The sequence below is a fragment of the Chlorocebus sabaeus genome, chromosome 15, assembly GCF_047675955.1.
Source record: "Chlorocebus sabaeus isolate Y175 chromosome 15, mChlSab1.0.hap1, whole genome shotgun sequence".
In the NCBI taxonomy this organism is placed as follows: domain Eukaryota; kingdom Metazoa; phylum Chordata; class Mammalia; order Primates; family Cercopithecidae; genus Chlorocebus; species Chlorocebus sabaeus.
In genome coordinates, this window is record NC_132918.1 from 36,649,415 (window position 1) to 36,662,535 (window position 13,121).

General features: G+C 36.2%; 1 protein-coding gene across 1 annotated transcript in view; it reads left to right on the forward strand.

The window, feature by feature from the left end:
* The window catches only part of DHX36 (DEAH-box helicase 36), a 50,904-nt gene that overhangs the window by 13,685 nt on the left and 24,098 nt on the right, over positions 1–13,121 (forward strand). The window contains exons 5-11 of the mRNA XM_008008660.3: positions 754–924; positions 4,272–4,351; positions 5,414–5,488; positions 5,604–5,770; positions 7,173–7,254; positions 11,966–12,106; positions 12,398–12,500. Coding sequence (XP_008006851.3) covers positions 754–924; positions 4,272–4,351; positions 5,414–5,488; positions 5,604–5,770; positions 7,173–7,254; positions 11,966–12,106; positions 12,398–12,500 — 819 coding nt within the window. The remainder of the gene's footprint in view (positions 1–753; positions 925–4,271; positions 4,352–5,413; positions 5,489–5,603; positions 5,771–7,172; positions 7,255–11,965; positions 12,107–12,397; positions 12,501–13,121) is intronic.

Sequence of the window (13,121 nt, forward strand, 5' to 3'; positions counted from 1 at the left end):
TGACCTCGAGATCCGCCTGCCACCGCCTCCCAAAGTGCTGGGATTATAGGCGTGAGCCACTATGCCTGGCCTAAGTGGGGAATTTTTAAAAGGTAGGTTTTCAAATTAAATTGTTTTGTACATGAAAATAACCCCTAACATCCCTTTGAGATAGTAAGATGACTTTGTTTATACAGTGAATATTATTATTAAAAATACTAATACATACAATTTTGTGGAAGAACATCTTCCCCAAGTATGAGGTTTTCTAGATAGCTTTGGTTTAGATATTTAATGACTTTATTTTAATTATTTGAAAGGAAGTCATTTTAAACTACAGTGTTTTCTTCCTTGTTCCTAAAATGGCATACAAAACTTGTTCTGCAGACAAAGCCATATTTATGAATTATTATATAAATTCGTAATGTGATCAGTAGTTGTTTAGGCTGGGAGTTTGCTTCTGTAGTCAGTAGCCCCACACGTCAACATTATTTTAATTCTTCTGCGTGGAACTTATAAGCTATCTCTTCTTGTTTATGTCAGTATGTTTTTCTTTAACAGTGCTTTGGCTTTGTTCTTTATAGTTTGGTGCACTTATCTCTTGCAGATTGGTAGATCCAGATATCCAAACTACCAGTATTGGATACGACAAGATTTAGAAAACATTAATATATTTTTTAAAAATAATTATCTTCAGTTTGGTCGAATTTTGATTAATATCTTTTTTCAAACTTAGACAACATGTGATATTCTTTATTTTCCCTTTTGAAATAGGAATTGGTAAATTTAATTGATAAACATCAGGTAACAGTAATAAGTGGTGAAACTGGTTGTGGCAAAACCACTCAAGTTACTCAGTTCATTTTGGATAACTACATTGAAAGAGGAAAAGGATCTGCTTGCAGGATCGTTTGTACTCAGCCAAGAAGAATTAGTGCCATTTCAGTAAGTAATCTCTTAACTTATTGCAAATGTCTTTTTTAAAGTAATCTTGCTAGAACCTACTGATTCTGAAGGTGTGGAGTGATTCTTAATTAGGCTTAGGATTTGTGACTGTGAAAGCAAATATTTGCTTAACATGTCTAATAATAAAGGCCAAAAAATTGAGTAACCACTGTCTTAACAGACAATAGATATTTATGAATTCAAGATAAACTTAATATCCAGGCAAATTTCAGTGTGTATTCACAAGAATGAAATAGATAAAATATTTACGGAATTGATTACAAGCTTCAAATAATCTCCATCATTTGATTCCTTTACATTTTACTACTTGGTTTGTTTAATTTTTTTTTTTTACTTCTGTCATTTTTTCAGTATAAGTATATGAATGGTGGTGAAAGTGGGAAATCTTTTAAGCTGTATTTCTATAATCAGTGTTTTATTTAATTATTTTTTGAAATAGGGTCTTACTTTGTCACTTAAGGTGGAGTGCAGTGGTGATAACACGGCCTCAGTGCAGCCTCAACCTCTAGAGTTCAAGTGATCCTCCTGCCTCAGCCCCCCCCCAAGTAGGTGGTACTATAGGCATGTGCCACCATACCTGGCTAATATTTGTGTTTTTTGTAGAGATGGGGTTTTGCCGTGTTGCTCATGCTGGTCTTGAATACTGGGCTCAAATGATCTGCCCACTTAAGCCTCCCAAAGTGCTGGGATTACAGTCATAAGCCACTGTGCCCAGTCATAGTCAGTCATTTTGAATGCAACTACTCAGTAAGAGGAAATTTATCATGAGGAAAAATAACGTATTGTTTCTGGTTTGTCAAGTCCAAAATTTTGGGAAGGCATACATACATAAGTAACACTTATAAGTAACTTATTTCAGGTTGACTATACGAAATCCAGAATGCTCCCAAATCTAGAACTGTTTGAGTACCAACATGGAAATGCTCACTAGAGCATTTCACATTTTGGATTTTCAGATTTGGGATGCTTAACAAGGGCAAGTATAATGAAAATATTCCAAAATCCAAAACCGGAAACACTTCTGGTCCTGATCATTTTGGCTAAGGAATACTCAACCTGTACATTGATTTTGTTGTTATTATTTTTAGTTAGATGACCTAGTTAAATATGTGAGTTTTATATATTTTTTAAAGGTGTTTGGGGTTTCTTGTCATATTTCAGTATGCATAGTGAATTTATGCTGTATAATTTTGTGTATAAATTATAAAGGTTTGTGTTTGTCTTTGGTTTTATGACAGTGCTGTTTAATCACATGTCTAAGTCATTTAATGTAGAATCTGTGGTTAAAAACATTACCAATTACGACAGTATTTCTCAGAAAATACAGTATATGTTTTAAGCTTTGGTTTCTAAGAAGTACTATAAAGAAAGAGCAGTAGACTTCACTGCTTTTAAAAAAAAATTGTGTAAATTTATGGGATACAAGTGCAATTTTGTTACATGCATAGATTCTGTAGTGATTAAGTGAGGGCTTCTAGGGTGTCCATCACCCACATCATATACATTGTACCCATTAAGTAATTTCTCATCATCTGTCCCCCTCCTACCTTCTCTTCTGAGTCTCCATTGTTTGTCATTCCATACTTTATGTCAACATATACCTGGTTTTTAGCACCCACTTATGTGAGATATGATATTTGTCTTTCTGTGTCTATTTCGACATGATTTCACTCTCACAGCTGAATAGTATTATTCCATTCCTTATCCAGTCATCCATTGATGGGCACTTAGATTGATTCCATATCTTGACTATTGTGAATGGTACTGTGATAAACATGCAAGGCAGGTGTTTTTTTGTTCGTTTGTTTGGTTGGTTGGTTGGTTTTTTTTGATACATTGATTTCTTTTCCTTTGGGTACAAACCCAGTAGTGGGATTGCTGGATCAAATGATAGCGCTATTCTTAGTTCTATCCATATTGTTATCTGTAGAGGCTGTACTAATTTACATTCCCACTAACAGTATGTAAGAGTTCTCTTTTATCCATGTCCTGGCCAAGATCTATTATTTTTTGACTCTTTCATAGTAGCCATTTTGACTGGAGTAAGATGATTTCTCATTGTGGTTTTAATTTGCATTTCTCTGATGATGATGATGTGCATTTTTCATATACCTGTTGGCCATTTGTATATCTTCTTTTGAAAAATGTCTGTTCTTGTCTTTTGCCCTCCTTCTAATGGGATGATTTGTCTTTTGTTGTTGTTGAGTTCCTTGTGTATACTGGATATTTGTCCACTGCTGAATGAATAGTTTGTACATATTTTCTTCCATTCTGGAGATTATCTGTTTACTCTGTTGATTATTTCTTTTGTTGTGTAGAAATTTCTTAGCTGATTCCCATTTGTCTATTTTTATTTTTGTCGTCTGTGCTTTTGAGGTCTTAGTTATAAATTCTTGGCCTAGACCAATGTCTGAAAGAGTTTTTCCCTAGGTTTTCTTCTGGTAGTTTTAGTTTCAGGTGGTCTTCACCCTTTTATGGGGACAATATTCCAGGAAATAGCATAAAATTACGGAATGGTGAAAAATAAACCACTTTTGTTATAACACAGTTTTGTAGCTAGACTTAAATATTTTCACTAATATATAGCCGTTATTGTATATGCAGATAGTAGGAAGAAATGCTAAGTAGGTAATTTTTTTCTTCTTTTTTCACCATCTGTTGGAATTTGAGTAGACAGGTTAATGTGGTCTGTCAGTGTGTACTAGGTATACTTTGGAAAGTTTTACTTCCAAAATATTATTTCTTAGAAATTATGCCATTTTCTATTTCTGATCCCTTATTATCACTGTTCTGTCATGAAATAACTGTCAGTTACTTTTAGTTGTACAAATCAGTATTAGATTATAACATTTCATCTTTCCAAAGCTTATTTTTGGCAGTTGTAACTTTCAAAGCATGACCAAGAACTAGAAATTCAACACCAGTCCCTACCACAATCAAAAACACAAGGGAGGAGTATCAATATGTAATTACTTTCTAATTACATATAACTTCTACAAGTTTAGATCTTGATTTGCAGCTCTTAGAAAAGACCAAAAATGTATAAATTAATGAGAGGATGCTATAGAAAGGCGCTTTGAAACTAATGATGAGAGAACTTGGCCTTACAAGATTTTATAAGAGGAAATGAAAAATAAGCATGAACAGCTCTTGAGAGAGGCACACACTGTTTTAGATACCTCAGATTTTAATATCTGTTTTTTTTTTTTTTTAACTCATTTAGAAATCTGAAGAGCAATTTTTCAACTGTCTGAGATTTTCATGGATATTCAGGATATTTGTTCTAAAGGAAATTATATTCTCTTTATATTTTATTTGAATTAAAGGTTGCGGAAAGAGTGGCTGCAGAAAGGGCAGAATCTTGTGGCAATGGTAATAGTACTGGATATCAAATTCGTCTCCAGAGGTAAGAAATGTTCACTTCTTATATGCAAGCAGATTTTATGAAACTTTGAAGCTGGAGATTCAAAAGAAAGGATATTTTCCCCATATTTATGATGGTTATTACTATTACAATTACCATTTAAAGTAATTGCAGCATAGATGGCTTGCTGCCGCAAATTTATCTTTTAACCCAATCGGACTTCGATTGCCTTTTTAAAATGGTACTTTCATATTTGGAATGATTAGAAAAATAAACATTTTTCCTGGACATAGATTAGTAGACCATTACTCTCTCTGAAAAGATTGTGTTCTATACCTTTCAGTACCACCTCCACACACTTCTGACTGACTTTTTAAATTGATTTTGGTATCTTAACCCCCTATCCAGCTCCACTGTGCAGTACATATCTGGTCCTTTTCTGGAGCTTCGGACTCCATTTGCCTTTTTATGTTTTAATTTACTTAACGTTTTTTAGAGATAGGTTCTCATTCTGTCGCTCTGGCCGAAGTGCAGTGGTGCAGTCAGCTCACTGCAGCCTAAGACTCCTGTGTTCAAGCAATCCTCCCACCTCAACCTCTCAAGTAGGTGGGACTATCAGTGCACACCACTATGACTGGCTAATTTTTTTTACTTTTCAAGACTGAATCTCCCTATGTTGTCCAGGTTGATCTTGAACTCCTGGGCTCAAGCAACCCTCACATCTCAGCCTCAAAGTTTTGGGATTACAGGCGTGAGCCACCACGCCTGACACGTTTGCCTTTTCAAATGAGTGAACTTTCCAATTATGAACCAAATATTTAGGCCCTGTAAGTAAGTCAGTTGTTATCTCAATGTCAATGGTCCTATCTTTTAAAAGAAATTAACATTGTATCAATGACAACAATGATAATGTATAATGAGTTTGAATGAAGTATTTCCCATTACCCTATTGTGGTGGGTGTTCTTATAACTAAAAAAATAAATATGAAGATTTTCATTAAAACTGAAAGCATTTCTAAAATTGAAGATATAAACCTTTGTGGTAGTTAGCTAATTACTAGGAGAGAAAACCAAGAATTATTAGTTCATGTCTTTCATTCACAGTCGGTTGCCAAGGAAACAGGGTTCTATCTTATACTGTACAACAGGAATCATCCTTCAGTGGCTCCAGTCAGACCCGTGAGTATGTTTCAATTAAGGACATATAAGTATTATGAAAAGATGTAATTATTAAATTGGATTTTACTAGTTGTTAAAGAAAAATGGTTTTTTGTACTTCACACTTCTGCCTTAGGTGTTTGTCCAGCGTTAGTCATATCGTACTTGATGAAATCCATGAAAGAAACCTGCAGTCAGATGTTTTAATGACTGTTGTTAAAGATCTTCTCAATTTTCGATCTGACTTGAAAGTAATACTGATGAGTGCAACATTGAATGCGGAAAAGTTTTCAGAATATTTTGGTGAGTAAAATGTGTAGTTACTACATTAGAAAAGGTACTAGAAAACCACTTAATTTAAAAAAATTAATATGGTACTAGGTAAAGAGTAGTCAAAATGAATGTTTAGCTATTAATTTTATTTTAATATTATTCTACCCTCCAGTTTCATGGATTAGACAATTGGGTCTATTTTTAAATGATGGCATCATCTCTGATAGTGAGGACAGGTAGCTTCTTGTTGCTGCCACCACACAATTAAGATGGTATCGTTGAAGTCAAACCACAGATTTGCATAATTTTATAAACTTTTTTCTGTAATTTTTCTGTGGCTTTTATCTACTATCACAGGTTAGGGTGGCAGTTTTCTGCTAATACTGCTAGTGACCACTTAACGAAACACCTTCAATGTTCCAGGTAGTATATTTACCACTTTGTCTTCCTTAGTCTTTATAATACTTTATGAGGTAGGTACTATTATTCACATTTTTACAGATGAGAAAGCAGCCTCAGAGCAGTTAAGTAGCTTTCCCAAGCTGAACATAGATTGGACCAGCTGCAAAGCACATTCTTTTAAAATCAGTCCTAACTGTCTTTCTTGCTTATACTTGTGAAGGAAAGAAGGGGAAAGGGAGGGAATTACAATGTAATATAGTTATGTTTAATAGATGTTCTTGTCATCAGCATTATAAAAGTCCTTTAAAATACATCCCAGTTAAACTGAAAACCACGTAAGGTTAGTTGGGGTAGGTGTTATTGTTGTTTTTTTAAATGAGGCTTCTAGAACTAACATTGAGTACCTTGCTCAAATGTATGCACGTCATATGTAGAGCAGTGATAACCTGCTCAGATATTTTGACCTCCCATGTGATGTTTGATTTTTACAGTGTGTACTGCTTGTTTTCCTTGTTATGAAATGTAAAGAGCATTTAAATAACAATGCTGAAGTGATTTTTTTATTAGTAATTTTGAAATAGTAGCAATTTATTTGTTTAGGTCTTGTTTTGATTACTTTTCTCCACTAATTCTGGGTGCTACAAGTAGTAATGTTTATCTGGAATTCAGTAAAACTTCGATATTCTGGATATTCTGTTATGATACCATCTGGGTTAATGATGAAGAGAAAATAGACTTCTAACTAATGGATTTTGAGTTCAACTTAAAACTCTATTCTTTGGTATTCTGTGTTATTTTGTAGAACTGAGATGTTTGTACAGTTTGGTAGCAGTAAAGTGGTATTGAGTGAAGACTAGACTGCTGCTTTTTATTAAAGTAGATATGGAAAAATAGGGTAGAACTGTAAAAGCTACAGGACCATTTTCTGGAATTAATAGTAAGTAATAGAGTCATTGTCCTATTTACAGTATATTAATTTTTTTTAACATTTGAGTACAAATTTATGCTTATATTTTGTCTACCGTGATAGGTAACTGTCCAATGATACATATACCTGGTTTTACCTTTCCGGTTGTGGAATATCTTTTGGAAGATATAATTGAAAAAATAAGGTAAGTAAACATTAGAAAATAAAAAACATTAAAAAGTACTAATATATCACTTTTCTTATGTCAAACTTTAGTCTCAGAAACCCACCATTGACTACTGCCTTGTAAAAAATTTGCTGGGAATTAGCTATACTTGGCTGCACCTTAAAATTACCTGGAGCTTTTTAAACTCCAGATGCCTGATTTATACTCCCTACCTAAATTACATTACAATGTCTGAGGTAGTAGCCAGGCATCAGTGGTTTTTTTTTGTTTGTTTTTGTTTTTTGTGAGACAGAGTCTCTCTCTGTCACCCAGCCTATAGTGCAGTGTAGCCGTCTCCACTCACGGCGACCTCCGCCTTCCAGGTTGAAGTGATTCTCCCACCTCAGCCTCTCAAGTAACTGGGATTACAGGCGCACACCACTGTGCACAGCTAATTTTTGTATTTTTAGTAGAAACGCAGTTTCACCATGTTGGCCAGGCTGGTCTCAAACTCCTGACCTCACGTGATCTGCCCGCCTCAGCATCCCAAAGTAGTGGGATTACAGGCATGACCTACCACGCCTGGCTGGCATCAGTGTTTTTTGAAGATCCCTGGGCAGCAAAGTTTGGGAACCTTTGTCTTTAGTGTTTGAGCCATTTTGATGGTTCTGTTACCTGATTTTTACTTTCCTTTGTTGGCTTCCGTTGCCTAACATTTAAATATAATTTCCCCCAGGCTTCTCAATCATTTATGTTTTCACTGTGCAAACCTGTTTATATCCCTGACTGTAGTTGTATATTTTCACAGCTTTCAGTAGTATAGCTTCAGAACTGAAGCTTCTTCTGATCTTTGAACTGGCTTTCTAGTCAGTAGTAGTCTAGTACCACAGATGCCTTGAACCTAACATTTCTCAAGCCTAAATCATTATCTTATATTCTCCCACCAAAAAAATAAAACAATGTTTTATACTTTATACTTTACTTTATAATGGTTAATGATTATCCTCCACTCAATTTTCTAACCTATAAATCAAAAGCTAGTGTGTATCAGGCAGTTATATACCAGGGTATGGCAACTGTTTTACATGCTGAATAACCAAGTTAATCCAAGTCATTTTGTATTTGCCTTCAAACAGACACAAACTGTGGAAACTTTCTTCTTGAACATGCCTTTTCATTTTTATTTCTTTGCCAAGGTCCTTATTGTCTCTCCTGTGCTATATAATAGTTACTCTTTTGGTACTATATTCTTCACTCTTAGGATTGCTGCCATGTATTTTCCTAAAAACAATTTGTTCATGTGAGCTTTCTTCTGGGCAAGCTCCTTGCATATGTGATATCTCTTTAAGAAACTGTTAAGAGCCTTTTTTGGTTTGCCATGGCTATAATAGAGCACATCAGCTGGTATGCCTAAGTTACTGATTCCCTCAGCATTCTGACCACTGGCCTTTTGCTGCTAGCAGACTTCTCCAGGAGCTTGTGTAGAATTGTATTTGTATTCTTTGATGGGAAAAAGACTGAGAAGCACAGCCCCATAGGATCAGGTTCAAATTCCTTAGCTGGTCATTCCAAGACCCTTTACAGTGTGTCCCCATCCTCTTTTCTAGCCTCATTTCCCAGTCACGTGTCCTATGGCCTGCTTGTGCTAAGTATACCATTCCATAATGGTATATTTAGCATGCCATGCCCTCTCATTCATGAATTTGCGCTGTTATGTTTTTCTTCCTCTTAGACTTTTATATGCCATCTTCTCCATCCTTTCATTTGTAAGCTATTGATTATATAAGAAAAATCCCAGCTTCATTGCTTGTTAAGCCTTCCCTAATACCTCTCACAGACTTGAATTCTTTCTTTTTTTTTTTTTTTTTTTTTTGGAGATAGAGTTTCACTCCATCGCCAGGCTGGAGTGCAGTGGCATGATCTCCGCTCACTGCAGCCTCCACCTCCCAGGTTCAAGCAATTCTCCTGCCTCAGCCTCCTGAGTACCTGGGACTATAGGTGCACACCACCATGCCCAGCTGATCTTTGCATTTTTAGTAGAGACGGGGTTTCACCATGTTTGCCAGGATGGCCAGGATGGTCTCGATCTCTTGACCTTGTGATCTGCTCCCCTCGGCCTCCCAAAGTGCTGGGATTACAGGTGTGAGCCACCACATCCGGCCGGCCTTTAATTCTTTCTCATCTGTATTCCTGCAACATTTGTATCATATCTCTTATAACACTTATGTTATTTGTTGTATAGTGTATCTCTTTGTATTTGCCTCTTGCACTAGATTTCAGACTTTTTGGGGTTCAGGATTTTGTCTTGTTTATTTTAGTAACTAGTACATAGCACAGTGCCTAACCTGTGGTAAATCTGAATGAAAAAAAGGACAGCCAGGCATGGTGGCTCATGTCCGTAATCCCAATGCTTTGGTAGGCAGAGGTGGGGCAGATCGCTTGAGCCCAGCAGTTCAAGACCAGTCTGGGCAACGTGGTGAAACTCCGTCTCTACAAAAAATACAAAAGTAAGCTGCATGAGGTGCCATGCGCTTATAGACCCAGCTACTCAGGACGCTGAGGTGGGAGGATTTCTTGAGCCTGGGAGGCGGAGATTGCAGTGAGTAGAGATCACACCACTGCACTGCAGCCCAGGTGACAAAGGGAGACCCTGTTTCAAAAAGGGATTGGGGACTAGATGTAGAAACACTTGGGATGAGATTTTTCAAGACTCTAAAGTTCTCTTAAGAAAACCAGGAAGTGAGAGTGGAAGGTGAGAGCAAAGTTCCTACAACCATTTTTATATGAAGAAAAATCTGAGTTTTGACCATTTATTTCACAAGTATTTACTCAATGCTTTGCACTGTGCTAGGGTCTGAACATTAAGCAAGGGGAGACTTGGTATATTCTCTCAGAATTTATTTGTAGACAGGGAGACACATAAGCTGTTATATATGAAGTCTGAGGGAAGTGAAGAGTATATTAGAAATTAGATTTTATATGTTAGATAGAGACTGGTCAAGTTAGGAAAGCAGTTGAAGTCAAAGTAGGAAAGAGGGAAATGTATATGTCAGAGAAGATAGAACATACTAAAAGCCTCAGAGAGACAGCATGTAATGGTCTTCCATGTCCTGATTTTATCATCAGCGGCCATAAATTTTCTGTATCCTCCCTCTTCATTTCCACTTTTTACCATGTGTCCCACATCCTATCATGGCACATTTAGCAATTGCTTGCCAGGAAAATAATAGACAACTGCTTGGCAGCAATGAAAACAAAGTTTTGAGGATCAATAATCTGAAGGCACCTGATGGAAACTTGCTTTCTGAAGCTCCCTGGATGTTAGGGAATGCATATGGAATTGTAGCCAAGCAGTCTCTTGAAACGAAAAGATGGTATCTGTGCTTTTGTCATCTGCTGATCAACTCTTAAGAGGAGAGTTGAATGAGGGTGTTCCTTGATTAGAGATTTTCATCAGAAGCTCCTGGCTGTCCCCTTCCCAGAAGAAGAGCTGCACAGCAGGGAGGTAGCAAAGAAAATACAATGACCAGAACAAGAGCAGGGCAAGATGATATGGAGGGTTGTGATTGGAGGTGGGAGGATTGAAGGTTACCTCTGTTTTGCAATTTCTGGGAAGGGAGCCAACTGTGAGTCCATCCTACTGACTAGAACCAATCTGTGTCTCAGTTTGCCCTACCTCAAGTTGGTGCCTCTGTATGTATTGAAGACTTAGGGGAATTCTGGGTCACAGGTACTGAATAGGAAAGGGGATTAACATTTTCTGGGTGTCTGCTATACATGAGGCTTTATCACTTTTTTTTAAACTTTATCACATTTTTAAAAATCTCATGCCAGTACTGTTATAAACATATTAATTTCTCAAATAATATAACTAAAGACCAGATATTTAATGCCTTATATAAGGTCACGCAGCTAGTCAGTAGCTGAGCAAGGACATCAATTCTGACTTAGGAGTCCATGCTCTAACCCCTCCCCCATTCCATCTAGAGGCTGTCCTCTAGTTGAACTCAGAGACGCCTTGGGGTTAAAGTGTGGGTTCATTTTTATCTTTTCCCATCCCATGCCTCGCAGGACTGACAGTGATAGGTAGAATTATTGTCCAGATGTGCCCTCTGTGGTTTTAGCAGTCACTATAGGATGGTAGTGGAATCATAGTACAGCACTCGATTGACATATGAGAGACTTGAATGCTGATTCTGGATCTGCCATTAGCTACAACTGTGTGACTGAGCAGAATTAAATAGTTTTCTAGCATAGGTCTGTAGATCTGGATATACTATCTGAATCTCCTGCGGGCACTAATTAAAATTCTTAGATTAATAGACCCAAGGCATACCTACCAAATCCAAATCATCAGGGATGGGATTTAGGAGTCTGTATTTTACAAACTCTCTGAGGGATTCAATTCTTATGTGCAGTCAGGTTTGGACTTACATTAATGTTAACTATTGTTCTAAAGCAAACTTAAAATTTAAGGTAAAAGTTACTCTAGTGTTTTTAAAAAATTTTAAGTACTAAAAATGGTCTATAGGTTTCTATACTTCAATAGAGAAGAATGATTTTTATCTAAAATATCAGGTTTTATAAGTTAATGAACACAAACTGATATTTTAGCTAGCATTCACTCGAAAGCATAATGAAAATATTCTTTAGAATTCTTTTTGAAAATCCTAAATATAAAATATCACAGATTTTAGCTAAAACTAGAGTTTCAAAAAAGTGAAGATATTCAAGAATGTTTTTATTTTAGGTATGTTCCAGAACAAAAAGAACACAGATCCCAGTTTAAGAGGGGTTTCATGCAAGGGCATGTAAACAGACAAGAAAAAGAAGAAAAAGAAGCAATATATAAAGAACGTTGGCCAGATTATGTAAGGGAGCTGCGAAGAAGGTGAGTTTATTTTGTTTGAAGGTGAGAAATCAGTGGCTCAATAACTAAAACAGAAAGCCAGGGGCTGGGAGCATCTTCTTAAATCTGTATATACTTAAAGGAGAGCACTGTGAATCTTACTGCAGCTAAATATTGTGCTGATTTGACTTTTAAGCACTATTAGCCTAGTAATTCTTTCCGATGTGTAGATTATGTTCCTCCATTTGCAGATTGAATTAATTTTAAATTTTTATAGCAAGTTAGTAGAAAACTTGATTAAGTATTTCGTAACTTTGTGTTTAACTTTGATAGGTATTCTGCAAGTACTGTAGATGTTATAGAAATGATGGATGATGATAAAGTTGATCTCAATTTGATTGTTGCCCTTATCCGATACATTGTTTTGGAAGAAGAGGTTAGTTTTGTTTATTTTTCTTTCTTCAGTTAACATAATTTTAATTTTATTAATGTATCAAGGCCATGAAAAATACAGTTTTCTTGAATGTTTATAAAATAGCTTGAAAGAAATTACTTTTGATACTAGAAATCATCTCGTAGTAGCAGAAGATTTAGGCCTTTGACCTGTTTGAAGAAAAGACTGAACAAATATCTGGATTATAAATCTCATTTTTTAATAGTGAGCTTAGCCAGGTGCAGTGGCTCACGCCTGTAATCCCAGCACTCTGGGAGGCCAAAGCAGGTGGATCACTAGAGGCCAGGAGTTTGAGACCAGCCTGGCCAACATGGCAAAACCTTGTCTCTACTAAAAATACAAAAATTAGCTGAGCATGATAGCGCAGGCCTGTAATCCCAGCTACTTGGGAGGCTGAGCATGAGAATCACTTGAGCCCAGGAGGCAGATGTTGCAGTGATCCGAGATCATGCTGTTGTACTCCAGCCTGGGTGACAGAGCAAGACTCTGGCTCAAAACTAATAATTTAAAAAAAAAAAAAAAAAGTGGGCTTATATACTTTTAATTATTAACGAAAATTATCCTGAGCTAGTGTAATTTTAATGGAGACTTAAGTGTGCACAC